The sequence below is a fragment of the Populus nigra genome, chromosome 11, assembly GCF_951802175.1.
Source record: "Populus nigra chromosome 11, ddPopNigr1.1, whole genome shotgun sequence".
Lineage (NCBI taxonomy): Eukaryota > Viridiplantae > Streptophyta > Magnoliopsida > Malpighiales > Salicaceae > Populus > Populus nigra.
Window position 1 is genome coordinate 2004325 of NC_084862.1, and position 24790 is coordinate 2029114.

The 24790-nt window shown below is 32.9% G+C and overlaps 4 protein-coding genes across 4 annotated transcripts; 1 reads left to right on the plus strand and 3 right to left on the minus strand.

Annotated features, from left to right (window-relative positions):
* Positions 1-1288, plus strand: LOC133706169 (transcription factor bHLH162-like). Its single transcript, XM_062131646.1, has 3 exons — positions 1-206; positions 459-800; positions 897-1288. The coding sequence occupies exons 1-3, from the start codon at positions 45-47 to the stop codon at positions 1041-1043; spliced, it is 651 nt and encodes a 216-aa protein (XP_061987630.1). The 5' UTR covers positions 1-44; the 3' UTR covers positions 1044-1288.
* A 7944-nt stretch (positions 1289-9232) lies between these two features.
* Positions 9233-14856, minus strand: LOC133668062 (probable leucine-rich repeat receptor-like protein kinase At1g35710). Its single transcript, XM_062087805.1, has 2 exons — positions 9926-14856; positions 9233-9822 (listed from the first exon to the last, which is right to left on the minus strand). Exons 1-2 carry the CDS (start codon positions 12507-12509, stop codon positions 9428-9430), a joined length of 2979 nt encoding a protein of 992 aa, XP_061943789.1. The 5' UTR covers positions 12510-14856; the 3' UTR covers positions 9233-9427.
* Positions 14857-14943: 87 nt separating this feature from the next.
* On the minus strand, positions 14944-18627 carry LOC133668063 (uncharacterized). The gene is made up of 7 exons (XM_062087806.1): positions 18487-18627; positions 18127-18196; positions 17864-18023; positions 17243-17324; positions 16542-16758; positions 15789-15853; positions 14944-15385 (listed from the first exon to the last, which is right to left on the minus strand). Exons 1-7 carry the CDS (start codon positions 18562-18564, stop codon positions 15131-15133), a joined length of 927 nt encoding a protein of 308 aa, XP_061943790.1. The 5' UTR covers positions 18565-18627; the 3' UTR covers positions 14944-15130.
* A 2912-nt stretch (positions 18628-21539) lies between these two features.
* LOC133706378 (large ribosomal subunit protein uL18) lies at positions 21540-24523 on the minus strand. Its single transcript, XM_062131903.1, has 9 exons — positions 24384-24523; positions 24072-24141; positions 23860-23951; positions 23344-23470; positions 23186-23265; positions 22947-23063; positions 22344-22478; positions 22038-22207; positions 21540-21843 (listed from the first exon to the last, which is right to left on the minus strand). Exons 1-9 carry the CDS (start codon positions 24384-24386, stop codon positions 21744-21746), a joined length of 894 nt encoding a protein of 297 aa, XP_061987887.1. The 5' UTR covers positions 24387-24523; the 3' UTR covers positions 21540-21743.
* Positions 24524-24790: the final 267 nt, after the last annotated feature.

Sequence of the window (24790 nt, forward strand, 5' to 3'; positions counted from 1 at the left end):
TCTGCCATCTTCACCCTTCTGTTCTGAGGTTTCCGAGGGGAGTCATGGTTGCAAACACTGGAGGGACAATAATGCAGAGTAGGAGTAGGAGGTCTAATATTTCTTGTACAAAAACAGAGAGGAAAGTCGTTGAGAGAAATAGGAGAAATCAAATGAAAAGCCTTTACTCCACTCTCAATTCTCTCCTCCCTAATCCAAACTTCAAGGTTCTCCATCTTTCACTCTCTCTAAATTCATGTCTTCTTGTATTGTTTCATTCTAGCTTGCTGTCTTTAACCTCCCATGAAGAGGCCAAGCTGTGCTTGCTCTCATGTTATTGCAGACAGATTATTGCGTTTTGGATTAGAAAGATTTGGGATTTACAAGTTGCTTTTGGATGATATTTCTTGTTCTTTTTTGTTTCTTGAATTGCAAAATTATTGAAAATATTTTTCCTTTTGCTGTGGGTATATATGCAGGAAGCACAACCTCTGCCTGATCAGATAGATCGAGCAATAAACTATATAAAGAGTCTGGAGGAAAAGTTGGAGAAAGCCAGGGAAAAGAAAGAAAGCTTAACAAGAAGCAGAAAAGGATCATATACATGCACTTTTGATCCTATATCAAGTGCTGCATCAAAATCACCTCAGCTAAAAATCCATGAAATTGGTTCAGCTCTAGAGATAGTTTTGACAAGTGGGCTAGATAATCAGTTCTTATTTTATGAGATTATTAGCATTCTTCATGAAGAAGGTGTAGAAGTTGTCAGTGCTAATTTTCAAGCTCTTGGAGATTCCTTTTTCCATATAGTCCATGCACAGGTAATAATTATATTTGATCCATTATGCTGATTCATTTCTAATCCTCAACGTGTTTTCTTGACAATTGGATGATCAATTTGAATTTATTTTGCGCAGATGAAGGGATCTGCTGATGGTTTTGGAGCTGCAAGAGTAACTGAGAGACTGAACAGGTTTATTAGTGGATCCACAAGTGAAATAGAGTTGGATTCAGAGCTATGGGATTTTGCAGTTCATCATCCTCAGACTAATTGGGAATTCTAAACAGTACTAAAGCACCAAACTTAGCATAAAATGATAGTAAGACGCTTGGCATTACAGTTTAGAATCTGAGTTCAATTTCTTGAAATCTGTAAGATATATAGATGTTAGAAGGAAGTTTACACATGTATGGTAATATCCTGTATAACAACGAAGGCTTGTTCCTTGTTGGTTTTCCATTCAAATTTGATCTCACTGTACACTTTGTTTTGAATTTCTTTAGAGCAACATATTTCATTATGATGAAACCATACTTTTAAGGTCTGGTCAAGTGCGGTTTGAGTCCCGAGTTCTACGTTTTGACTGGATCATCAGGTCATTTAAGTCAATTTTTCTTTTAGAAAATCAAAACAGCGTCGTTTTAGTAATAAAACAAAAAATAAACAAAGATCAATGGGTTGCAACCGAGTTTTTAACAGGATTTTGCCGGGTTAACCGGGTCGCCGGATCAACCTGCCGGGTCATACCGGTTTTTTCTTTTCCTTGTTTTTTCTTTAACTTAGCTCTGTTCTAGTTCTGGATCGGTCTGTAAGGTCAAACCGGGTTAAAACTATAGATGAAACTGATACATTTGTTAAATGGTCCGAGTGAAATCATGCAAGAGAATGCGATGTTTGAGTGCAATGGGAAACGCTTAAATGGCATCAAGGACTATATATCTTCCTCAATTCTATAAGAAGAATCTAACATTTTCTAGTAAGGAATTCTTACAAAAGGATCCATTTGAGAAATCCAGATTTTATGGAGACAAAACTGATATAAAAAATTGTTTGGAGGAAAAAGTAATACTACCGAAATATTTTGGACTATGTTTGAGGTTTCCCTACTGCTAATCATTGAAGCTCCAGAAATGACTTGTGTGTTCAGAGAAAGCTCCGATCACTCTCCGATTACTTGATTAGGATGCTTAGAAGCGTATTTGTTGTTATTTTTTAAAAGATTTTTTATTTATAAATATATTAAAATAATATTTTTTAATTTTTAATATTTTTAATATTAATGCATTAAAATAATTTAAAAACATTAAAAATATATTAATTTAAAGTAAAGAAAAAAATTAAAAAATTTCAAAAGTTTTTAAATATATTTTTAAAATATAAAAACAAATAAAACCGAAATGAGCTCTTGAAATATCGATATAAGGTTTTATAAATTGTTTGTTCTACGTAGAAATAAAATTCCTTGCTTAATTTTGAGTTACCATTTTGAAAGCAAAAGCAATTGTTCTACTTTAGCATCATAAACTTATATTTAGATGACCAGATCATCCAATTCAATTTTTGAATAATACTTTTTTAAAAATAAAATCAGCACCAATCAAATTCCAGATCAATTCATAGAGGAGACAGGTTTAATAAATATACTACATGGTTTATTTATAACCTCATTCTCGCTTGATTCTATATTTATTATTGAGGTGACAGGTTTAATAATTATGTTTTATTTATGATCTATCATTTTATTAAGATTTGTTTTGTTTTGAAATCAAAACATGTTATACTTTTTTTCAAAGCAATTTATTACAGACTTCAGTATTTTTTAAATAAAAAATAATTGTTCGAAATACAAAAAATATTAGAAATTTAAAACGCGTGGAAAATTTATTGCACCAATCTATAGTGGAGTTGTTTTACAATTTAGTTCTCAAAGTTTATTTCTCTTCAATTGCATCCTTTTATGCCTTCCTTCATTACCAATTTTATCAAAAAAATGTTAAGCATGCTCATAACTGGGGAAAAAAAGGATACAAGGTGTAAAACAAGGAGAAATTGAGTGGTAATTTCAAAAATGGGTTGAAAACTTTACTTTGGTCATCTTAGTTTTTAAATGATAACAATTTGGTCCCTCAATATTTCAAAAATTCAATTATGGTATAAAACTTTATTTTTTTTAATTTTTCAGTTCCTAATTTAATAAAGAAGAGAAAAACTTGTCAAATTTTAATTGTAAGGAGGGAGATTGATTTTAGTATCAATGAATTTTATTTGAAGATAAGAATTTATTCTGGATTATTTTTCCTTCACTTTACTTGAGATGGTTGATTCGAACATGGAAAAGTTTTTAGTTTTGGATTGAATTTGTTTTGGATTATTTTATGGATTATATAAGGTCATTGATAGGATATATATATATATATATATATATATATATATATATATATATATATATATAATGTGTTTGAATTAAACTTCTTTTTCCACCACAAGTATTGAAACTCTATATTTGTGACTCCTCAATCAACTCAAAATACTATTAAAATAATTATTTTAATCTTCCAAGCAATATTTTAATATCTAAAACTATTTTTGAACAAAAATCAAAATTAATAATCTGGTTTTTATTTTTTAATTTAAAATTTCTAACTCTTAAAATAGTCAAATTTAGTGATGATTAAGATTAAAATTGATACAAATAATAAACTCATATTGCTAAACCCTTTTAATTAGTTTAGTGATGGTATCATTGTTAATATTGGTTGAAACCTAAAAGAGAGATCCCTCATCATAGTTCATATATTAAATTCAAAAAAAAAAATATATATATATATATAAGGGATGTCAATTAAAATTAAAATTAAAATATAGGGTCTATATATTAATTGTTTCATATAATAAAAGAGATGTTCATCTAAAAAAAAAGAGTCTCTATCTAAATGATCTATAATTTAAGATGTTAATTAATTTGTATGATTCACCTAAAAATAAATTAGTCATCAAAATTTACAAAATAACTTTGTTGCAACTGCACATTGAACAATTCATTAGAATTGAAATATTGAAAGGGTGGGAGAAATACCTTTGATTATTATTTCTTTTTTACTTATGTTTTATGATATTTGTGTATTTTTCAAAGAAAAAAAATCATTTCTTAAACCATTCATGTAGTTTCTTAGATAAGATTTTTAATTTCTTTAAAAGATTATTTAATTTAAGCTATGTTCTTAATAATAATTATAATTTGAGTGATTTTACTAACAACAAAACTTACGATTGATTACTATATAATTGGATGCTGGATGCCGGTAATGTTAATCTAGTATTAATTTTTAATTTTAAAATTTAAGTTTAACCCCTCGAAGAACTAAATATTTTGTAGTGGTATTTCTTCCTGCTCAGCTAAGTGTTTGCAAAGAATTTCTGGGCTAAAGCTTGGTAGTCTTCCTGTTAGATACTTGGAGACTCTCTCATTTCATGAAAACTTGACTTCATTAATAATGAATTCGTCAAAAAACTTCATATAAAAATATTAATTTTATTTGGCCGATAATTTCTGTACTTGTGTTGATCCTAATAAAGAAGTCCCTTGAACAATAAACCTTCAATATTTTTAAATGACAAATGCATAAAATTCAATAAAAAATAAAATAAATTTTTTATGTGTTGAGAAGAGATTCGTGTTATTGTGTTGGTGAGCCTCTCCAAACTTGATTGGATTCCACGCTTAAATCAAGAAATTATTCTTTGATTTACGCTACTGTAGCTTAGCGATAGGATATCGTAGCTTAGCTTTTCAGCTGATAGGGTGATGCTTTATACTTTATTTCTCCAGTGTGAACTAGAGAGCGATAAAAATAGATTCAATAATGTAAAATAATATTTTTAGTATAACACGCGTGTATCACAAAAATAATACTGAGAGGGGGCTGCTTGTGCGGCCCTCGTTTCTGGGCTGCAAGCAGCCTGCAGCCCAGACCGCAGACAAAAAGTTGTCTGGAGCCCAGACCGAAGACCTTTCTTTTTCTTTTTTCTTTTTTCGGTATCGTCAGTTGATTGCAAGTCTCTCGCGGATAAAATTTATGTGAAGCTGCAACGTTAGGCCTAAAAATGTTTTCTTATGTAGGAAGATTACAGTTGATCTCTTCAGTAATTTTTAGTGTTCAAAATTACTAGAGCTACATCTTTGTCCTTCCATCCAAGGTGGTGAGGCTTGTCGAAGAAGTGTAATTCTCTTTTCTAGAAAGGTAAAGATGCTTCTGCTCGTAGTGCCAAAGATGCTTGGAGCATTGTTACTCTCCCTAAACAAGAAAGAGCATTGGGATTGTTAAGGATACTGTATAAAAGCTGCTGATTGGAGTTCACCCACCCACGGCAGCAGCTGTGTTTAAGCCTTTGATATAAAGAAAGGTATATATATGGAGAGAGAGAGAGGGAACCTTACTGTTACGTTTTGACAGTATGTTATTTCACTCAATACCTTTCTTTATAGAGATTAAAGAAATTAAAAGAATGGAATGTTGCTGTTTTTCTAAGAAACATTTTGTATATTGTTTTCAATTATAGATCCTTGTGGGTGGCCTGGATGCAGTCTTACAAACTCAAGGGTGTCTGTGTTCGGAGTTTAAAAATCCTTGCTGATTGTTCCTGAATGTGGGGACAATTGCTGGAATTAAGAAGTACTGCTTGGTGTTTAATTGAGCATATTATTGGTAATTAAAAAGACACTCATCTTTGGTAGGATTTCTAGCATCTTTTGGGCCTTAAGAGAAAAATCTTGGAGCGAGACTTGCTAATGAATCGAGAGGTCCTTTGATGCCACGGTGGTAGTTGTTAATATTGCCCACAATGATTGGTTTTGGCCTCCTACAAGATCTGATGCTATGGTGGCTGTGTAGAGTGCCATTTGCAGTGCTGTTTATCCCTTTAAATTCGATGATTATATCATTTGGAAATGGAGTGCAGATGGAAACTACTCTTCCAAGAATGCTTGAAATTTTGTCAGAAGCAAAGGAGTTATAATATGTTGGTATAAACTAATATGAGCCCTTATGATGAAGTCGGAAAAGGATAAAAATAGGATTTTTCATGGTGGTCTCTTGGACGGTTGGTGTGGCTGAGCTTGATTGTAAGTTCACGAGCATTCTGACAAAACAAGATTTTTGTTGAAACATAAGACCCTTTCATGTTTTAAGTCAGTTAAGTATAAAAGGGGTATAGTGTGTATGAAAAAAATTACATATTTAAAAAAAAAAATTATAGGCTAGGCTTAGAATGACATGGCTTAAATATAAGTGAATGTTCCTAGTTTTCAATGGCTAAGTGAAATTTTGGCCAAGAATGGGATCTAGATTTTGTCATATGACTAGGTGTATTTTATACACTTAGTTCCCGAACTTCTTTATATATATATATAGGGAAGGAGATGTATCATTGGTAGTGAAATTAGTGTGCTATCATTTGGTACTTGTTCTTCATAGTAAAAGTTATGTGTGCGGAGGAAAATTATATGAAAGAAAAGTTTATGAGCGTGGCTTCTAAAAACAAAAAAAATAAATACATAAAAGAGCATACCCAAGTAGGATTTAACAGACCAAGATCGGTATTGTTCTCGTACTGAAATTCTAACTATTCAGGCTGGAAAGCCAGATTAGAAAAAGTCAAGCTGTTTGGGTTGACCCAAAAAGCTAAATTATTATTATTATTATTTAATGTGCACACTATCATTTTTCTTCTAGATCTTTTAAATAATTATGTTTAAAAGACTTTAACGAGCAATAGTAGAAGAAGAAATTGTTTATTATATAAACTTTATCTTTATTTGCATGAAAAATATTATCTTTATGATCTTTATTAACATGGGAGTTTTTTCCTGCAAAGAAATGAGATTTTATCAGGTTCTAGTAGAGAAAAATTTTATTTAGAAAATGAAAATTACTTTTGTAATCATGAAAGCATTGTTAAAGTATTGAGTATGGAGCTGTTATATTTTAATACATAACTTGCAATTGAGATTTTCCATGGAGTCATGTATTGAGATTTCAATAAAGACATGGATATATGGAGAATTCAATGAAGATTTGAGGATTTTACCATGAATAATTTTCATGGAGTCATGAGATTTTAATGGAGAAATTGAGATTTTGCAATAGAGATTCTTTATAGAGTCATGTATAGAGAAAGTCATTGTTTTTATTCAGAAAATTTAAAAAATGAAAATATAATTTTGAAAATTATTTTATCTTGGTTTATATATCAGGAAGATCTTTCTTTATTTGTTCATGTTGCATATCTCTTTCCTCGTAAACTATTGAAGGTATCATCTGTAAATAAATATTTCAAATCTTCTTTTTTAGGACATAGCATTTAATTATTAGTGTCATTATTATGATAACGGTGAAAGTGAAAGAACTTGGTATGATTTGTCGTGTTTGTGCCACACTTCATTGAATGTGAATACCACACAAAATTATTGGTGGAGAAATTAGTTTACCATTGGCTGGTCATCGTGATTTTATTGGTTGTTGTATCATGCAATGATTGTATCATTGGTGGAAATAATTATGATGGTCATTGTCATTGCATAAAATATCTGCTTTACCTAACAGAAATTGTGTTCATGAAAAGTTTCCAGGAAAAATACATAGAAGGATGCCTCCAGACACGACAGGCTAAGGTTGGTGTCAATCTCACACTAAAATTCCAGTCGTTTGGGATCGAACTTGAGCTCAAATTTTAGCCATTGAAGCTAGAATTCCAGCCATTGAAAACGCCAACCAGGTTGGAAAAAGTCCAACCGTCTGGGACATGTCCAAACATCCGGAATTATTATTTTTTATTTTATTTTTTTTCAAATCTGAGCATTGTCCATTTGGTTAAATGTAGATAGCATAAGTCCAACATCTTGCAAAAAGATATTAGCAACTCCCAAGTGTAAGTGTGTGTGTGTGTGTGAGACAGCAAAGGAGAGAAAAAATCAAATAAGAATCAATTAATCATTTGATTAAATTATTAGAATGATATATGGATTGTTGATTAAAATAAGCATTAAACGACAATATTGTTAAAGACGGAAGCTTTCATATTCCGAAGACAAGCTTGACAATGATGTCTTGATGTTTTGAGTCGGCCATGATAGCCACTGCACAAACACTTGCCATTATTTCGTTCTACTACTGGTTGTTGTCCACATTTTCATTTTCTAAAGTTGAGATTTTTAAAAAAGTCAGAAGACAGTTTAGTAGAATAAAAATAAAAAAAATCTTTGACTTTGATTTTATGTATCCCGATCGAGCACCACAAATGTGGAAAAATGGCCCCTCCCACTCTTTCAATTTTCTCTGCGGGGATCCGTTTCTTAACTTTCAATTTGTCATTTGAAAATGAAAGTTGTAAAATTCTAACATCATAAGTCTATGTGATTATCACATGTGTGACTTTTCAGCCTTCCTAGCACATGAAACCTAAGTGTAACACCAATTAGAGTATAGTTACAATCATAACAAAAATAATATATAGGTACAATATATTTTATTTATTTTAAAATTATTGTAAAAATAAATTTATTTTATATTTCTATTTTTATCTTTCCAATCAAACATATTTCTGTTATTTTTGTATGTCTTTTAATTTTATCTTAAAATATTAATCAAACACAAAGCACTTGTGACTTGTACTTGCTTCAGCCCACCTAAATCAATAGCTTTGTAATTTAAAAACCAAACCTTAGATATTATTGTTAATCCTAATGCGCATTTTAAACCAACCTTATATATTATTGTTAATTTTAATGCACATTTTAAACCTTTGAATCATGGTTATCAAATTTAGCTTGGATGGACTGGTTGATCTGATGATATGCTGATTCTAGACCTGATTTATTAAAAAATAATATAAATTATATTCTATGAATTTACTTAACAGCTTAAGCTTTTGGTTTAATATGGTTCTTTAACATAGTATCAGAGCCTTGACGATCAAGCGGTTACAAATTCGAATCTCACCATCTCTATTTATTTTATAAAAATTCAGCACAAGGTAATATGAGTCTGTGCAAGTTTTAAACTTAAAGGGCTTTCACTTGAGGGGGTGTGTTAGAGAAAAATATAAATCATATCTTGTGACCTCACCTAACAGTTTAAGTTATTGGGTTGAATTGGTTCTTTAATACGACTCGAGTCAGGTTTTATTTTGAATTAATTATGGAGTTAATATGGTTAAATCTGAGTGACTTGATGATCAATCTGCGAAAAGTGACCCAATTATTTTTTTTTTGTAAAATTTATCCAAAACAATATTATTTTAGATTTTCTTTTAAAAAAAATCAAAAACACATTATTTTAAATTTAAAAAAACCCTAATAAACATCCACAGGTTGGTACCTAATCCGTAACGCCAACCTTGTATCAATATGGTTGTTATAACTATACTTTGAAGCCCTCGTCTACACACTAGCTCTAGTCATTTCTTGGATCATGATTAGGTTCTCAAGAAATGACTTTTTATTAATATTTGGGTACACAATACTCGTTCTCGGTAATAGATAATTTAAGAAAATAATTGTGGTTAAAAATGATTTACACTAGCCTCAGAAGTTGATTGACGGTAATAGAAGTTACATTGTTAAGGATAAATACACACACAAGTTGTGGTCCTCAGCGGCACTTTACACCGTTACGGTTCCTCTACTTGCAAACCAAGATTCACAAGCTCTCCTAAAGTAAGTGTGTGCCATGGCGCGGAGGAGATATCAAGCCTTGAAATCGATACCTCTTGAGAAACCTGAGGCATCGTGGGGCGAGATTTTGGATCGGCATTGATGCATGTGAATCCGAGCTTGATAATTATGGCAACTTGGACAGCCAATTCACGAGCAGGAGTTTCTAGGCGTTTGTCCAACAAATCTTTCAACAACGTAGTACTCCCGGGATTCCATTCCGAAGATGTTGACAAAGTTGAAAGAGAACCTATTAGTTCACCAGGATGATGCCCCATAATTATTTCCAGTGCAACAACTCCGAAGCTATATACATCGCATTTCTCAGTGACCTTCATCGTGTAAGCGAGTTCTGCAGACCCACGATTTCGAAGAGAAATGAACCGTTAAAAATAGGAAAATAACGAGGGAAAATTAAGTTTGCATTTCAAGACTTATGATAAGATTCATGTTACCTGGTGCAATGTATCCGTAAGTGCCAGCAAGCCCTGTCCAGTTCGAAGAATCAAGCTTTATAAGTCTAGCAGTGCCAAAATCAGACACCCGAGCTTCATATTTGCGATCCAACAATATGTTGCTACTAGATATGTCACGATGAATAATAGGCGGCTTGCAATCGTGATGCATGTAACAAAGAGCATTCACAACCCCTTTGACAATATTGATTCTCTTAGACCAATCCAGCTCTTTAGCCTGTTCTACATTATCCAGGATCCGAGCTAAGCTTCCCCTTTCCAAGTACTCATAAACCAAAAATGATTGCTTGGCATGCAAGCAGAAACCATGAAGCTTCACAATGTTTCTGTGTCGAATTTTATTCAACGCTTGAATTTCACTCTCAAATGTCTTCAGATCGTCCGATCTTGTATACTGCAATGGGTGAAGCTTCTTCACTGCTACAATCTGACCTGTTGACAGCTTGGCTTTGTAAACACTTCCATGTCCTCCCACTCCAATGCAGTACTTGGCATTAAAACCCTCAGTTACTCCATTGATGTCTTCATATACTAGCTTCCCATCATAGCTCCAGATAGTAAACAAATTTCCTTGCTGTGAATCAATGAGCTTGTTTCTCATGCTCTTCCTCCATTCTTTTCTTAGAATACAGACAAAACCAATAAGAATGGTCAAGAAGAATGAAGCTCCAGAAACAGGAAGGACGATCAGGAGTAGTAGATGCTTGCGGTCTTTCGTGGTGTTTACGGGAGGAGGACAATTCATCAAGCTAGTACGGTTGCCACACAAGCCTTTGTTGTGTGTAAATGCTTCTGGTGGTGCTTCTTGGAAGGCTTTGCTTTTTGGAATTGGACCTTCCAACTCATTGTAGGATAGGTCAACTATTCTCAAACTCTGCATCTGGTCCATTGTGGATGGAATGAAACCAGTGAAGTTATTGTGAGAGAGTACCAAAACTTCCAATTTGATCAAATTCCCAAGTTGCCACGGAATTTCCCCAGAAAGCAAGTTTCTACTAAGATCTAGCAGAACTTGCAGAGACACCAAATTCCCGATTTCAGCAGGAATGCCATCATGAAAACTGTTGTTGCTCAAATTTAAGTAAAGCATCTTTGAGCATTTACCAAGTTGTTTGGGTATGGTGCCACTTAGATTGTTTGCTGCTAGATCAAGATAGGAAAGATCAGGCAACGATCCAATTTCAGGAGGAATCTTGCCTGAGAGACTATTGAAACTCAAAGTTAGATTGAACAGCGACTTCAGCTTTCCTAACTCATTTGGTATTCTGCCTTCAAGTTTATTTGAAGAAAGGTCTAAATAGTGCAGAGCTGTTGACTCTCCGAGCTCTGGCGGTATCACACCAGTGACATGACAGTTGGATATTTTCAAGCTTGTGAGCCGCTGGCATTTTCCCCAATTTGGTGATACTTGTCCATGAAAATTATTGTAGCTCAAATCAATGTAATCAAGATTTGGGTACACACCAAAGTCTTCTGATATGTTTCCAACGAGGTTGTTCCTGTCAAGTCGAAGTCTAGATAAGCTTGTGCAGTTCTTCAGACCTTTAGGAATAGTACCCGTAAAGCGATTGTTACTTGCACAAAAATCTTCGAGTATGCCTCCATGACAAATTTTTTCAGGTAACAAACCAGAAATGCTATTGTTTGACAAAAAGAACAACGTCAAATTGGTAAGCTTGTTGATCTCTGGAGGTAGTGGACCAGACAAGTGGTTTCCATAGAGAGACAAAACCTTGAGGCCTATGAGATCACCTATAGAGGCAGGGATTGCACCCGTCAAGTCATTTAAATTCAAGCGAAGCTCACTGAGGGATTTCAACCTTCCAAGCTCCGGTGGGATTGAGCCGGATAGGCGATTGTTGGCAAGGTTTAGTACTGAAAGATTGGATAAGTTTTCAACAGTAGCAGGAATAGAACCCAGAAGAAGATTGTTTGAGAAGCTCAAGACATTGAGTTTCGTCATAGTTCCTATATCCCGAGGAATATATCCGGTGAATTGATTATAACCCAGATTGAGAATGGTAAGCTTGGATAGATTACTGATATGAGGAGGGATATTTCCTTTGAGGGAATTGTGTTGGAGATCAAGACAAGACAGATTATGGAAGGATGAGAAGTTGAAGTCATCAAGCGTGCCTTTCAACTGGAAATTGGTTAGGTTTATGGTGAAGACACTTCCACCATCATTGCAGTGGATCCCAGACCAAGTGCATGGGCTCATGTTTGATCCGGGAACGGGTTTCCATGAAGAGAGAACAGATTGACCTTGGCCACTGAGGCTTTTTCTCCATTTGAGTAATGCCTCCACTTCTAGCACTCCTCCAGCAGCTTGTTGATGATCAGTACTTGAAGCAGAAACATGTTGTGAAGTAAGCATTAACAAAGTAATTAGAAACAACGACATGGTTTTAAGATTCTTCTTGATGGAAGAAGATAAAAGTTGAGCAAAGTTGCTTAATCTTGAGGGAGCAGGATTCATAGAATAAATCAATTGAGAGAATTGAAGAACATACAAACATAAATACTTGTGTGTGTAAACAAGCATGGTAGAATATGCTAGCATCTCACTTGATCAGTTAAGTCTCTTTCAAAGTCGCCGTAGACTTGGATATTCAAAGAGACTACTCGCCTTCTTATTATAGACTTGAAACTTTGCTAGACAATTGCTCACGACTTGAAGATCTTGTTGCCTGGGCTACACGTCAAGATCTCTATCGGTTATTGAATATTTCAAAGCAGTGTTTGATTGCTACTTGATGTAGCTATTGAGCATATTGCAAAGTAGTATATTATTTTCCAAATAAACTAATCCCCCGGCGATGTTTCAAGATGTATATTTCTATTTATTGTAATAGTATAATTACTATTTTACCTTTTCATCATTAGTCTTTTCACTATTTTGCCTCTTGTCATTTTATACGAAGGATTAGCCAGAATTAATTTTCATTTTCTAAAAGTGTTTTTTAATATTTTTTTTACTGATATTTTTTTATTTTTCTTTTTTTTTTAAATTCTTTCAATTTTATGTTATAAGTTATATATTTGATTTGTTGTCCCGGTCAAGTTCACTCAAAGTTTTTTTTGTTATTTTTTTTTTCTTCATAAGTTTTTTAAATTTATATTTTAAACTGATTTATAATAAATTTCTTAATAGAACCTGAATCCATGGTTTCATAAGTTGCGAGTTTTTTAAGATTTGATCATACTTAGGATGTTTGTTCAAATTTACTTGGTTTTTACAGATGTTTTCAATTTCATCCCCTATAATTTTTTTAATCTTTAAATTTTAGTTCTTATTTTTTTAATTAATATTTATTTTATTTGAGATTATTTTTATTTTTTTCATTAAATTGCATCCTCCTTTGGTTTTTCTTATCAAGTTTTATCCTTATTCTTTTTGTTGCTTTTACATGTTTTTTTATTAATATTTTTCTACTGATCCCATCCTTCAAAATTAAATTAGTGGAGAATTATACTTCTTGATTAAATCCAGGTAAAAGATTTCACAGGATTCAATTTTTAAATATTAGACTAGGTTTAAGAGGTTTACTTTTTTTTTTCTTTTTTCTGAATTGATAGGCTTAATTTTTATCCTTTTTTTTAACTTTTATTTTGTTATTGTTTTTCGGTTTAATTCTCTTTTTTTAACTTTTGGTTTCTTGTTTTTTTCAATTTGATTTTATTGGGTTAGCCCACAACAATTTTTTTTCTATTTCACCCCTACCGTTTTTCAATCTATAAATAATTTATCATATTACAAATAATTTATCATATTACAAATATTTTTAGTTTGCGATAATTTTTTTTAGATTTCATCCTTATTGGGTCTTTGCTTGTCAAATTTTAGCACCATTTTTTTTTTGTTGTTCCTTTTCTTTTGCAAGATTTTTTTTAATAGTTTTTTCAATGATTTTATCATTTAAAATCAAATTGAATGACATTTAAGTTTCTTAATTGAACTCGGGTTCATGATTTAATAAGTTGTATTTTTTTAGATTAGACTATGTTTAGAAAGTTTGTCTAGGTTTGCTTGGATTTTTTTCTCTATTTTTTAAGCTGATGTTTTCTATTTAGTTTTAGAAGTTCGACCTTTTTTTTTTGTTTTTCTTTAGGTAAGTTAGCATTGAGTTGTTTAATAATCCAAATAGGGTTGGGTATGGTTTTTGTTTTATTGATTTTTTTAGTTTATTTATTTTTATCTATTAAATTAGATTTAATAACACAGTTAAAAAATTATTCATGTTTTTAATATTTTTTAATATTTTAAAAAATTGATCCGCTCTGTGTCAGAACACAATCAACTGGTGATTTGGAGAGGAATTAATGAAAATTATGTTTTGGAAAGGAAAAAAAAAGAAATTGTCAATTGTCTTTTTTAAGAAAAACCTGGAGGCCCCAGAAAAGAATATTAATTATTTATAGAAGTAAATTACTGCAACAAATGGGAGGAGGGGCAGAGCAAACCAATGCAATCTGTCAGACTCATGAAGCAACATGAAGACAGAACTTAGGAAGCGGCATGATGAGACGTATAATCAACTCCATGTGATGAGTTAGTGCTACTTGAATATGAATATCTTTTACTCTCAAATAATGCTAGAAAACTAGCAAAAAATAAATATTTTGCAACCTCTAAGTGGTGATCATAAGAGAATGGTGTAGTCGAGGGAGAATACTTGAAAGACAACAGATATGAATATTGTTTGTGTAATTTATTATGCAATGTGATTGAATCTTTATGTGCTTGTTTGAAAACAGTTAAATAAGCAATTCAAAGTCGTAATTTCGATTCATGATACATATTGAACATAAAAAAAAACCTAATCTAGACCATGTGGACAAGGCATTAGAATCTGAAACAAAGTAAAAGATGTTTGCTTCAACATAAGCCAATCTACCCAGATCCCCACGAAAACTACTCATGAATATCCAAAATGAAGAGCAAGCAAGGAGTGCAGAGAGCTGAGTAAGCATGTCAAGAAAAGGTAGAGGATGAATGAAGCAGAACCAAGAGAAGATAAACATATTATAATAGTGTAAAAGAGACAACTTAATTGCTTGCTCATTGATAATTTTTCAATGCTTGACTTGCAATGAGTTTAGCCTTATAGATAGCTTCATTAAAAGGGACAAACATCCAAAAATTAAAGATAGCAAATGAGATATGTTTACCAGCATGAGTTTCTACCATGTAAATGATGGTAAAACAAATGATGGGTATGCATCATATTTGGATGCAAGGGCCTGCACAGAAGATAAAGCTGCTTCTTCTCCAAAACTATTGACTCCAAGTTCAGTTGCATGAATCCCACCAGTTATAAATGCTGACCGGATCCCAGAAGCATTTGCACCTTTGATATCATGGTGAAGAGAATCACCCACAGCTATAGAATCAAAAGCATCAACACCAGCCAATTCCATAGCAGATTTATAGATTATCTGCCAAAGAGTTGATACAGTAATCAGAGCAGCCAAAGGAAATGTATAACCAAGAAAGAAAAAAAACAGCAATGATATGATAAAGAAAGTGATAACAACAGCTTTTCCATAAGGGAATACACTAATTATATAAAATATGAGCAAAATGTAGATCATTCCTGAACATCTCAAACTAAAAAGTCAAATGCCAGTGAGTGATTTTAACCGCTTAATCTGTATTTCGTATAGAATATTTAAAAATAAAGGAAATAGCAGTAGTTCATAGCACAAAAATTAAAAATTCAATGCTAGTTTGTACTTGCAATTTGAGGCAAATACATTGTTGTCCCTATCACCAAAGGATATGATAAGCATTTCCGAATTAAGAGTAAGAACTAACAAGAATAATATGCAGAAACATCACCTTATCTGGCTTGCCCATCCATTTCACTTCACCACCAAGCTTCTCATACTTGGCAGCCAATGTACCTAACAAGATAGCACAACTTGTATCACAAGAGTTAACAAAATAAATCTCTCCATATTTTTATTTTTTTTAGTTTTTCTTACAAGTTGATCTATATATAAGGGGTGAGAAAATGAGAAAGAATGCAAAGAGTAGCTAACTCCTAAATTTATATTATTATTCAAGCAATAAATAGAGGAGTAGTTGTTCATATTTTCTTGACAAATTGATCACAAATTATCAAAAAAAATTGAAATTTTCCTATTAAAATCATATGCCAGACAAAGTCAATCAACCGCAATTTGTTCATTTCATCATAGAACATTAGGTTTATGGCTATGCATTTTGCTGCTTTATTTAGATAAAAGAAGAAACTAACGAAAGGAAAGGAAATACACTATGGAAGAGAAAGGATCCCCCAAAAAATATACCATTGCTACTAGATTACCAAGAAACATCTTCAAGGGAATTTTAGTAGAAAAGCCCATCTCATTTAATAAAGATTTCATACATGGCTTCTCTAATTTCACAAGGGCATTGGGATTTTTGGAAAAAAACCAAACATTTAGGTTATTAGAAACTAAACAAGAAACAGAACTACATCTCCATTGAAATGAGACTTCCATGCTAAGCTCCCATTCACAGAGACAGTCATTTCTGATTAAGAATGAATTCTGTAAACAGGAGGATAAGACGACTCAAAATATTTACCAGGCATGACTCGCAAGTCTCTAGCTTCAACAGTTACAAAGTCTGGATTGGCTACTACCATAGGAATTTGTTTAGCAGCACAGCGCTCCAATACTTTCTCAAGCTCCTCAAGAGTCATAGAGCAAGAAGCACCAGAAGACAGCCCCAATGCTTCAGTGCCATGAGCCAAAAGAAACTCAGCTTCTTCAACCTTGTCAACAACTTGTAAGCCTAAGCCCTGCAAGGAAAAAATGGGCATAAAAGCAGAGTATTAATTATGAGTCTGACTCTGAGTGTCTAAGGTCTTCTGACACTTGAATAATCAAGATTATCAACTGTAAGTCTGCTAATTAGATCCAATGGATCATTCATGGCTCTTGACACAATCACCTAGCATAACTAGAGAAAATGCAGTGATCAGTAGATTATCTACTCAAAGATAGTTCAGGTTGAACAGAAATCTATTCCAAAATTCTGTTCAGAGCCAAAGAAAAGAAAAATTACAGATGGAGAAATTGCCTACAAAAAGAGTTGCAGAAGATCTTGTGATCACGTAATGGGTGCTTCCTGGTTTGTTTAGTCATGTCCAATGTCTTTGTTTACTTAGGAAGAGAGAGAAGGGAAGGAGGAGAGAGGGGGCGGGGGTAAGGCAAACTAGAAGTGTAAATGAAAAAAAGAAACCAGAGAAACAGTGTGGAAAAGAATTCAACCAAACCACACACCTCAAGAGATATGGCACCTCTGCCCTTCCAAGTCATGTGAATGCAAGATTTTCCTAATGCTGCAAACCAATCATCATCTCTCCTATCAATTTCAACATTTGAATCAGGAAATCTATATGTATTTACGTGCATTTAAAAGATGTATAAACCATAAACTATGGCATAACTAAGTCAAAAGGAAGAAGCTTGGCTTATAAAATGGTTTTTTTAAAAAAAACAAAATCTTTCCCATTTTAGAAATGCCATTGATATCTTCCCTAAATGGCAGAATTATCAATCACTTTGAAGGATGGATCCTGGAGGAGGAGGGTAGAGATAAGTGTTCCCATCATTCTGTTTTTCAATCATTGAAGATGGATTCTTTTTCACAAATTTTCACAAATAAGGATATTGCAGGGTTTCAAACCAATCAACATTTCTGTAATAGTATTAGATATAAAGTCCACTTCTTTTCAACAAAATTTGGTACCCTATATGTAAGGATATTAGTGAAAATACATGAAAATTCAGTACACAAAATTGATACCGCATAAACACAAAAAAGCAACAGTCTTTTCAATCACCAAAACAACACCAAACATTGAACATAATTCCTCAACTCCATAAAGCTGAATAACTAACCTCTGCAAATATTGATGTGTTAATTCTCCACTGGTAATGGCTCCGAGAAATAAAGAAGTATCAAATCCAAGACTCTTCATTTTCTCCATTGTTGTAGATGCACGCCGCGAAGAATTACTTATAATCACCATTTTGGCACCGGTAGTAGCTAGCTTTTGCACTGCCACCAATACAAGAAATAGAAACCACTTTCAACATAAAATTTTATAGCAACATCAGCAAAGTACTGATCCAGATGCCAAAACTAATGAATAAGCACATACATGTTGAAATTGCACCAGGATAAGGTTGTTTTCCATCATGAAGTACTCCAAATTGATCTAAAAACCATGCCTGTGGTACACATTACCAAACTAATAAGCAAAACTTCTACTTCATGTACAATGTAATCCAAAAACAATAAGAAAGACCAACTGGCCAAGTTCTAAGCTTTATATAGAATTCAACGCAATTCAAGCAAACCGATTTGAACCCGGATCCTAAAAAATATTAAACTGTAAGATATAGTAGTATTTTGTGAAATTAACAAGAAACAAACTGAAATTAATCTTTGAAAGCATATAAAACATAAACACCAAAATCTGCAGAATTGACACATCTACAATCATGGTAAGTTTGGTTACCTTGAACTGATGGGTTTTAGCAATGCGTTGGAGGCCATTAAAGGTCTGGAAAAGCTGTAGTTCAGAGGACTGTAGCATTATCTTTCTCCTCTTATTCTTCTTCTTCTATCTTTTGAAATTGAAGTCAAAATCTGTTTTCATTTTTATCTCTATGGAGGGACAAATAGTCCTAGTTTGGTTATTTTACTAGATAATTATAACTTAATCCATGTAGTTTATCAAAATCAATTATTTAGTCCCTGTGGTTTTAAAATTAATTAAATAATTCATTTGCCTTCTTCGACTTAATAAGTCATCAAATTAACTCTTCGAGTTAGAGATTTAAAAATTGTGGCTTTTGAAAAGGTTACAAAACTCAAATTAGTTCTTACAAAACTCAAATTAACTCTTTGCATAGAACACAACTAGGGTCCAAGAAATGGAGCACAACTTTTTCATTAAATCAGCAAATAATTTTTCACGAAAAAATAAAAATATAAAATATTTATCACAATCTATAGAACGATAAACAAATTGAATTTTTGAACTCATTTTATATGATTTTTTTTGTTAGAAATTTGAAGTTTAATTGAAGAAAACATGAATTGATAGAAAGGCTGCTTATGAAGTTTGCTTATCTAAGAAAAGACTTATCTATGAGGAAATGAAGAAGAAAATACAAATGAGGATATATATAATTAAAAATAATTAAAAAAAAGTTATGATTTCTTAAATCCAAGTCAACATATCTTAAAATCCATGAAAAAAATAATGAATAATGCATGAAAGTGATGACTATTCATGGACTGTTCAATTACTTTTTTTTCTTTTTTTTTTGGGATTTAAGATTTTTAGTCTTGGATTTTAAGGGATTCCATGAAATCTTAATTCATTATATAGATAAAGGAAAACTCTTCAGAAATCAATGGATTACATTTCATGTGAATATATAAACACTCCAAGCCATAATAGTGTCTATAAAATTGAGTTAAATTTATGCTCAAAATCCAATCATTGAAAAAGTAGGATAAAAATAAAAAAATCCTAAATAATAGAAATTTTAACCAAATTTTAAATAACATATTTTTTCCATTAGTTTTTTAAAAAAATATCAAGTTTTTGTCAAAATAACTGCATTTATTGGACAAAAAATGCACTCCAAAATGGGTAAGGGATACAAAATGCATATTTTAGAAATCCAAATTGAAAACTGTTTTCTTTTGACAACTTAATTGATATGTAATTTATCATCAAATGTATGAATATGATTCATGTATGTTATTTCTAAATTGGAGCTAAATATATTTAGAAAATCTTCATCAACTCTCAACTCGAATCAAGAAATTAATTGGTCAAATCTTTAATCAATCAGTTAGATCGGGTCTAGTTTACCTATTTTTATAATGTCAATTTTATGTGAGAGTGAGGAATTTTAATGTGGTTTGATAATATATCTCCGTCCGTGAAAAAGAGAAGTTATTTCATTGTATGTTAAATTAGAGTTCCAATAATATAAAATTAGGTTTCCATAATATATATTTATAGTAAACCTTGACCATACAAGAGATATTAGTGATTTCCAATAATACCTCTTTACCTCTTTATTTGAATATATGAATATTACTCCTTGTCTTTCTCCCTCTCATCATCTGTCTTGGTTATGATGCAATAACAAAATGAATGACCCTTGTTGTGTTCTCACTCGTGCATTTGTTTCCCCTTCTTGTTTTCAAATTTCTTATAAAGCTATACGACATTATATACAATAATTTATCGTGGCCTGCCAACTGAAACATGCTAAACTCCTCCATAAAGCTCAAATGTTAATTAGAGCACACATTTTCCTCTCAACTCAAAGAAAATTTGGTAGATGATCGGAAAAGAACAAAAGCGGGGTGTTGTTTTTATTACTATTCAGATGGTTCGTTTATTGCCTTTCCTTTCTCTCTTAGTTTGGCCGCTGGCGGTGGAGGTGGTGGCCTTCTAGCTGCATTTGCATCCCAACCACCAATGTTCAAGCCCAGTGTCATTGGCCGGCAACATGGAGGCATGAACCCCCATGAAATATAAAATGCTAAGCAATATAATATCGGTGTACATTTGGCTAAAAGTATCAGCAAACTCATATTTCATTCAAGTATTTAGTGAGACTTGCAAGTATGTTAGCAGTTGTTGCACCAAATTCATCATATAGAAAACGTAGATTCATCTACATTATACAAAGGCTTAAATCAAGAGAAAGATGCCCACCTGCGATGAACAAGTTTGTTATCTGAAAATGGCTTTGAATCTCCATGGCAAGCAATCGTTCTTAGAAAGCCTAGAGATGGAAGAGAAGATCTTAGAATTGGCTGAAATTGGTGTTATTGTGGTCGCTGGTGTTGAGGTTAGTGAACGAGTCATGACTGCATCTCATACTCAAGAGGATTGATCGAATTCGGGAGGAAAAAATTGAAAGGCAAATTTATCATGTCAACAGTGCGTGGCATGAAATTATAAGTCGATCGTATTTTGAGCTCTGGTTGTAATGGGAAGTGGAAATCCGTTGGCTGACGGTTTTATTCTTGTGCTCTTTGGTTAGCATTGATATCCACGACACCCTTCTATGTGACTCTGGCTTGTGGCTTTGTGCCGAGGTAAAGGCTTAAAATTGGCACACAGGCATATTTCTAGCATTCGGGAGCTAATTTCTAAAATCAAATAGGGGTCAAGATTCTACAGCACAAAATCACGACAGTAAGCGAACCCTAGGGTACTCACAGCGTCAGTTTCATACTACACAAGTAACATCTGTTTAAAAAATATGCTTCCCATTTTACTTGAGCAATAGGATGATTCCCAGTCAGGAATGATTCTTAACAATAGATTATTAATACTATCTTAACACCTTGAATTTCAAAGTTACATTCTAGCGTAAATCCATATTCCAACAAGGGGAACCTCTTGTTCCTTCAAAATCTAAATTTTTTGATCAAGTTTTACAACATCAAAACGAATGATCACCAGCTTCATATCCACATAGCAATTATTTCAACAAACAAAAGTAATCCGGCATTTAATCAAGCAAATTATAATTAGCCAAGTCAAATTTGAAATTGCATTCAATATCAAGTTTTAAAAAAATCACAATCTTGTAATCTAAGAAAATTATACTTAAGGAGACAAAAATGGAGCCATAAGCAAAAATAATCTGAAGGACATAACTAGGTTTCAAATAAAAACTCAAAAGTAGCCTGTGTGCCACGGAAAACTGACATTAGAGCTCATGCATCAATGTTTCACTCATCATCTTCATCGTCAGCGGCTGAGTTGAGAGCATTCAATCGCTCAACCAACTTGGCTTTCCTTTCCTCATAGGTTAGCTTCTTCAAGTTGTACCTGTGATACACAGAAACAATTTGAAGGAAAATACTAAATATATAATTTCAAGTAGCTCCATGCAAAAATGGCATGAGAAGATGGACTTGCAACTTACAGGTAGATGGAAGTGGTGATTTACCATACAAACAAATAAGCTATCACAAAGTTGTGTGGGGTGCGTGCAAATAGTTATCAATTAAATAGCAACAAACCTCTTGTGCTCCTTGGGTGGCTGCTTCTCTGATTTCTTTGCAGTTGGATCAGCGCGAATGGCAGCATGAACCTTCTTGTACAATGCCTCCATACCATCAGCATCAATTCCTCTCTTGAGGTACTCACTAAAGTGGGATTGGTATTTCTCAGGTTCATCCTCCATCAATGTCTGGGGTGAAGAAACACAATAAATATCTGAAAATTATAATAGACAATATACAAGCACATTTTTTTACAGATGCAATTAAAGACGCGGAAACAACAAAATATAACAAATTGTGTTCATTAAAGCTAGCCACATTTACCCTCATGTATGCAGCAACATGGCCTCCATAAATATATTTGCGGTGAACTTCAGCATCAAGCTGCTTATTGTCCTTTGCAAAGCCAGCAAACCTCTTGTCACTGTGGGGAATATCTAAACCACCATCTAAAGCTCCCTACAAAAGAAAACAGAACGAATTAGTTCAATGAAACACATCAACGGCACCAATCTAACTATCATAATTCTCAAGCATAAATAATATGATAGGTGAATGGTGTTGTGCATTCAGATGCTGAATATTGAAATTCAAAGATAATGCAACTAATGTAAACTAAAAAGAAAAAAAAAAGAACAAGACCATAAATATTTGTTTAATGGATAAAAAAGGGCAAAAGTAAAACCACCAAACTGGTTTTATAGTGAAAATATCACTAGCAACTTCTAATGCATTTCAGATACAACGTGGCAATGACAGCAATAATCCAAATATCATTGCATGATAACATTTACAAAATAATTGATTGAATTGCATGCATTGGTGCTTTAACAAAAAATATACTACAATGAAGAATCATTTTATGACAAGCTTCCCAGAACAAACATAATGGAAAAGGATTTTGCAAAATTAATTGTCTTAATATACCTTGAGGGCACCAAACACACGGTTTCCAGTAGTGGTTCTGAGCAGACCAACATCAAGTAGGGCACGGAATGGCCTCCTGCTATCAGCTGGTTCAACAGAGAAATCCTCTCCAGTAGCCTGATATTCAAGTTCATAAGCCAAAAACTGTGTAAGACAGCTAATTTTTTTGAGTTAAGTTGTATCATGAAGAGTTAAAATTGGTTGTCAGAGAAGGTGAATCCTTTATCCCCACAATATACCTCCACATTTCCTTCATATTCATCATCCATCTCAAGCATTTTCAATACACGACGAGCCAAGAGAAGTCCAGTGCAGTAAGCTGAACGTGATTCCAAATCAAACAAAAGGTTAGAATAACATATTAGGTAAGCTCATAGTTTCCAGACCAAAGGATTACCTGCTGCATAGTTTGTAAGACCAGCTTCAAGCCCATATCGAGGAAGCTCATGAGCATAAGCAGAAGCAAGGACTATATCTCCAGCAATGCTTGCAGATGCTATTTGTGCAATAATGTCCTTGTTGGTCTAAAAACACAACGTTAAGGTGCAAAACATGTAGAACACAATCTATAACGGTACATAAATTGTTTTTTAAATGCCCTATTGAGCAGGAGCAGTACCCTACACCCAAAGTACACACCAAAAGCAGTTGCACCTTGAATAACATCTCAAGACCTAATGATTCAATTCAAACACAAAAACATCAATTCAAGTCAACATTCATGCACAATCCATAGCCTTATTTAAAAGCAAATGCAGTAATACTAATTATATTTCTACTGTTTTATAGCATATAGCAAATAAAGATCCAAAAAATTAGTGGCTAACAATGCTAACAAAAACGCAAAAAAAGAACAGAGTAACAAGAAATGAATATGACAACACGTTAAAGAACAAACCAATCAAAAGGATACAAATCGGACAACGAATCGGTACTTAGGCGTATTGTACTTGTTCTTGTCCTGATTAATCAGGCGAATCCTAGCCCTGTAGTCAGTCTTCCCAGCTACAAGAAAAGAATTCTCATCCATTGATCAAAAAAGGAAAAATCACCAAAACTCATTGAGAAGAATGAACTTTATCAGCAGACAATACATCTAATTAACCAAAAAGTTGAAATCTTTACCTCGCCTTCTCTTAAACTTGACTTGATACCTCTTGAAGTATGCCCTGCTTTTCTGCGACTTGGCAAAGGCCTGTCAAGCAAACAACAGAGAAAAACATACATATTAGCACAAGCCCATTTCTAAAAATTCAACAAAACCCTAATCTCTACTTAATTTATAGCTTTAAACAGAAAAAAAAAATGAAATTTCTATCGTAACCAAAGCTTTTTAAGACTAATAAAATAAAATCTAAAAAACAGTTCGTGTTTTTTTTTAAGAAGAAATGAAAGAACACATGTAATGTAGTTGAAAGCTAGGGTTTTGAGAGTCACCATTGTAGAAGCTTGATCTGGGAGAGGCTAGACGGCTGGTAGGGTTTGAGAGAGAGGTGTGAGAGATATAATGGAACTTGTTATAAACCCTATTCCCTAGTGACTGGCCTATTGGCTCCTCAGATGAACGGCTGAGATTAGATTTTTTGTAGCAGCAAGGGTTTTGTTGTTAAGCATACAAAGCCCAATTCGTTATTAAGGCTGAAGACCCAAAGTCCATGGAGCCATTAAAAGAAACAAAATTTCTTGGATGAAATAGAACATTGGAATCATAGTGATGGTGACGATAAAAGGAAATAATTTTATTTTATTTTTTATTAATATAAATATTTGGATTAGTTTGTATGTATCTTGACTAATTTCAAAGGACCTGAACTTAACAACCATATAAGCCTTTAGTGGTCTTG

Excerpts from the sequence above, each read along its gene's own strand:
- LOC133706169 (XM_062131646.1), top strand. The coding sequence starts at position 45 with ATGGTTGCAAACACTGGAGGGACAATAATGCAGAGTAGGAGTAGGAGG. Across the intron at positions 207-458 it reads TCCCTAATCCAAACTTCAAG|GAAGCACAACCTCTGCCTGA; the intron begins GTTCTCCATCTT and ends GTATATATGCAG. Across the intron at positions 801-896 it reads TCCATATAGTCCATGCACAG|ATGAAGGGATCTGCTGATGG; the intron begins GTAATAATTATA and ends TATTTTGCGCAG.
- LOC133668062 (XM_062087805.1), bottom strand. The coding sequence starts at position 12,509 with ATGCTAGCATATTCTACCATGCTTGTTTACACACACAAGTATTTATGT. Across the intron at positions 9,823-9,925 it reads TTACGGATACATTGCACCAG|AACTCGCTTACACGATGAAG; the intron begins GTAACATGAATC and ends GTGGGTCTGCAG.
- LOC133668063 (XM_062087806.1), bottom strand. The coding sequence starts at position 18,564 with ATGCTACAGTCCTCTGAACTACAGCTTTTCCAGACCTTTAATGGCCTC. Across the intron at positions 17,325-17,863 it reads ACACATCAATATTTGCAGAG|GAGAGATGATGATTGGTTTG; the intron begins GTTAGTTATTCA and ends TGAAATTGATAG. Across the intron at positions 15,854-16,541 it reads AGACTTGCGAGTCATGCCTG|GTACATTGGCTGCCAAGTAT; the intron begins GTAAATATTTTG and ends CTATCTTGTTAG.
- LOC133706378 (XM_062131903.1), bottom strand. Across the intron at positions 23,952-24,071 it reads CAAGTTTAAGAGAAGGCGAG|CTGGGAAGACTGACTACAGG; the intron begins GTAAAGATTTCA and ends CTTTTCTTGTAG. Across the intron at positions 21,844-22,037 it reads CCACCCAAGGAGCACAAGAG|GTACAACTTGAAGAAGCTAA; the intron begins GTTTGTTGCTAT and ends TGTGTATCACAG.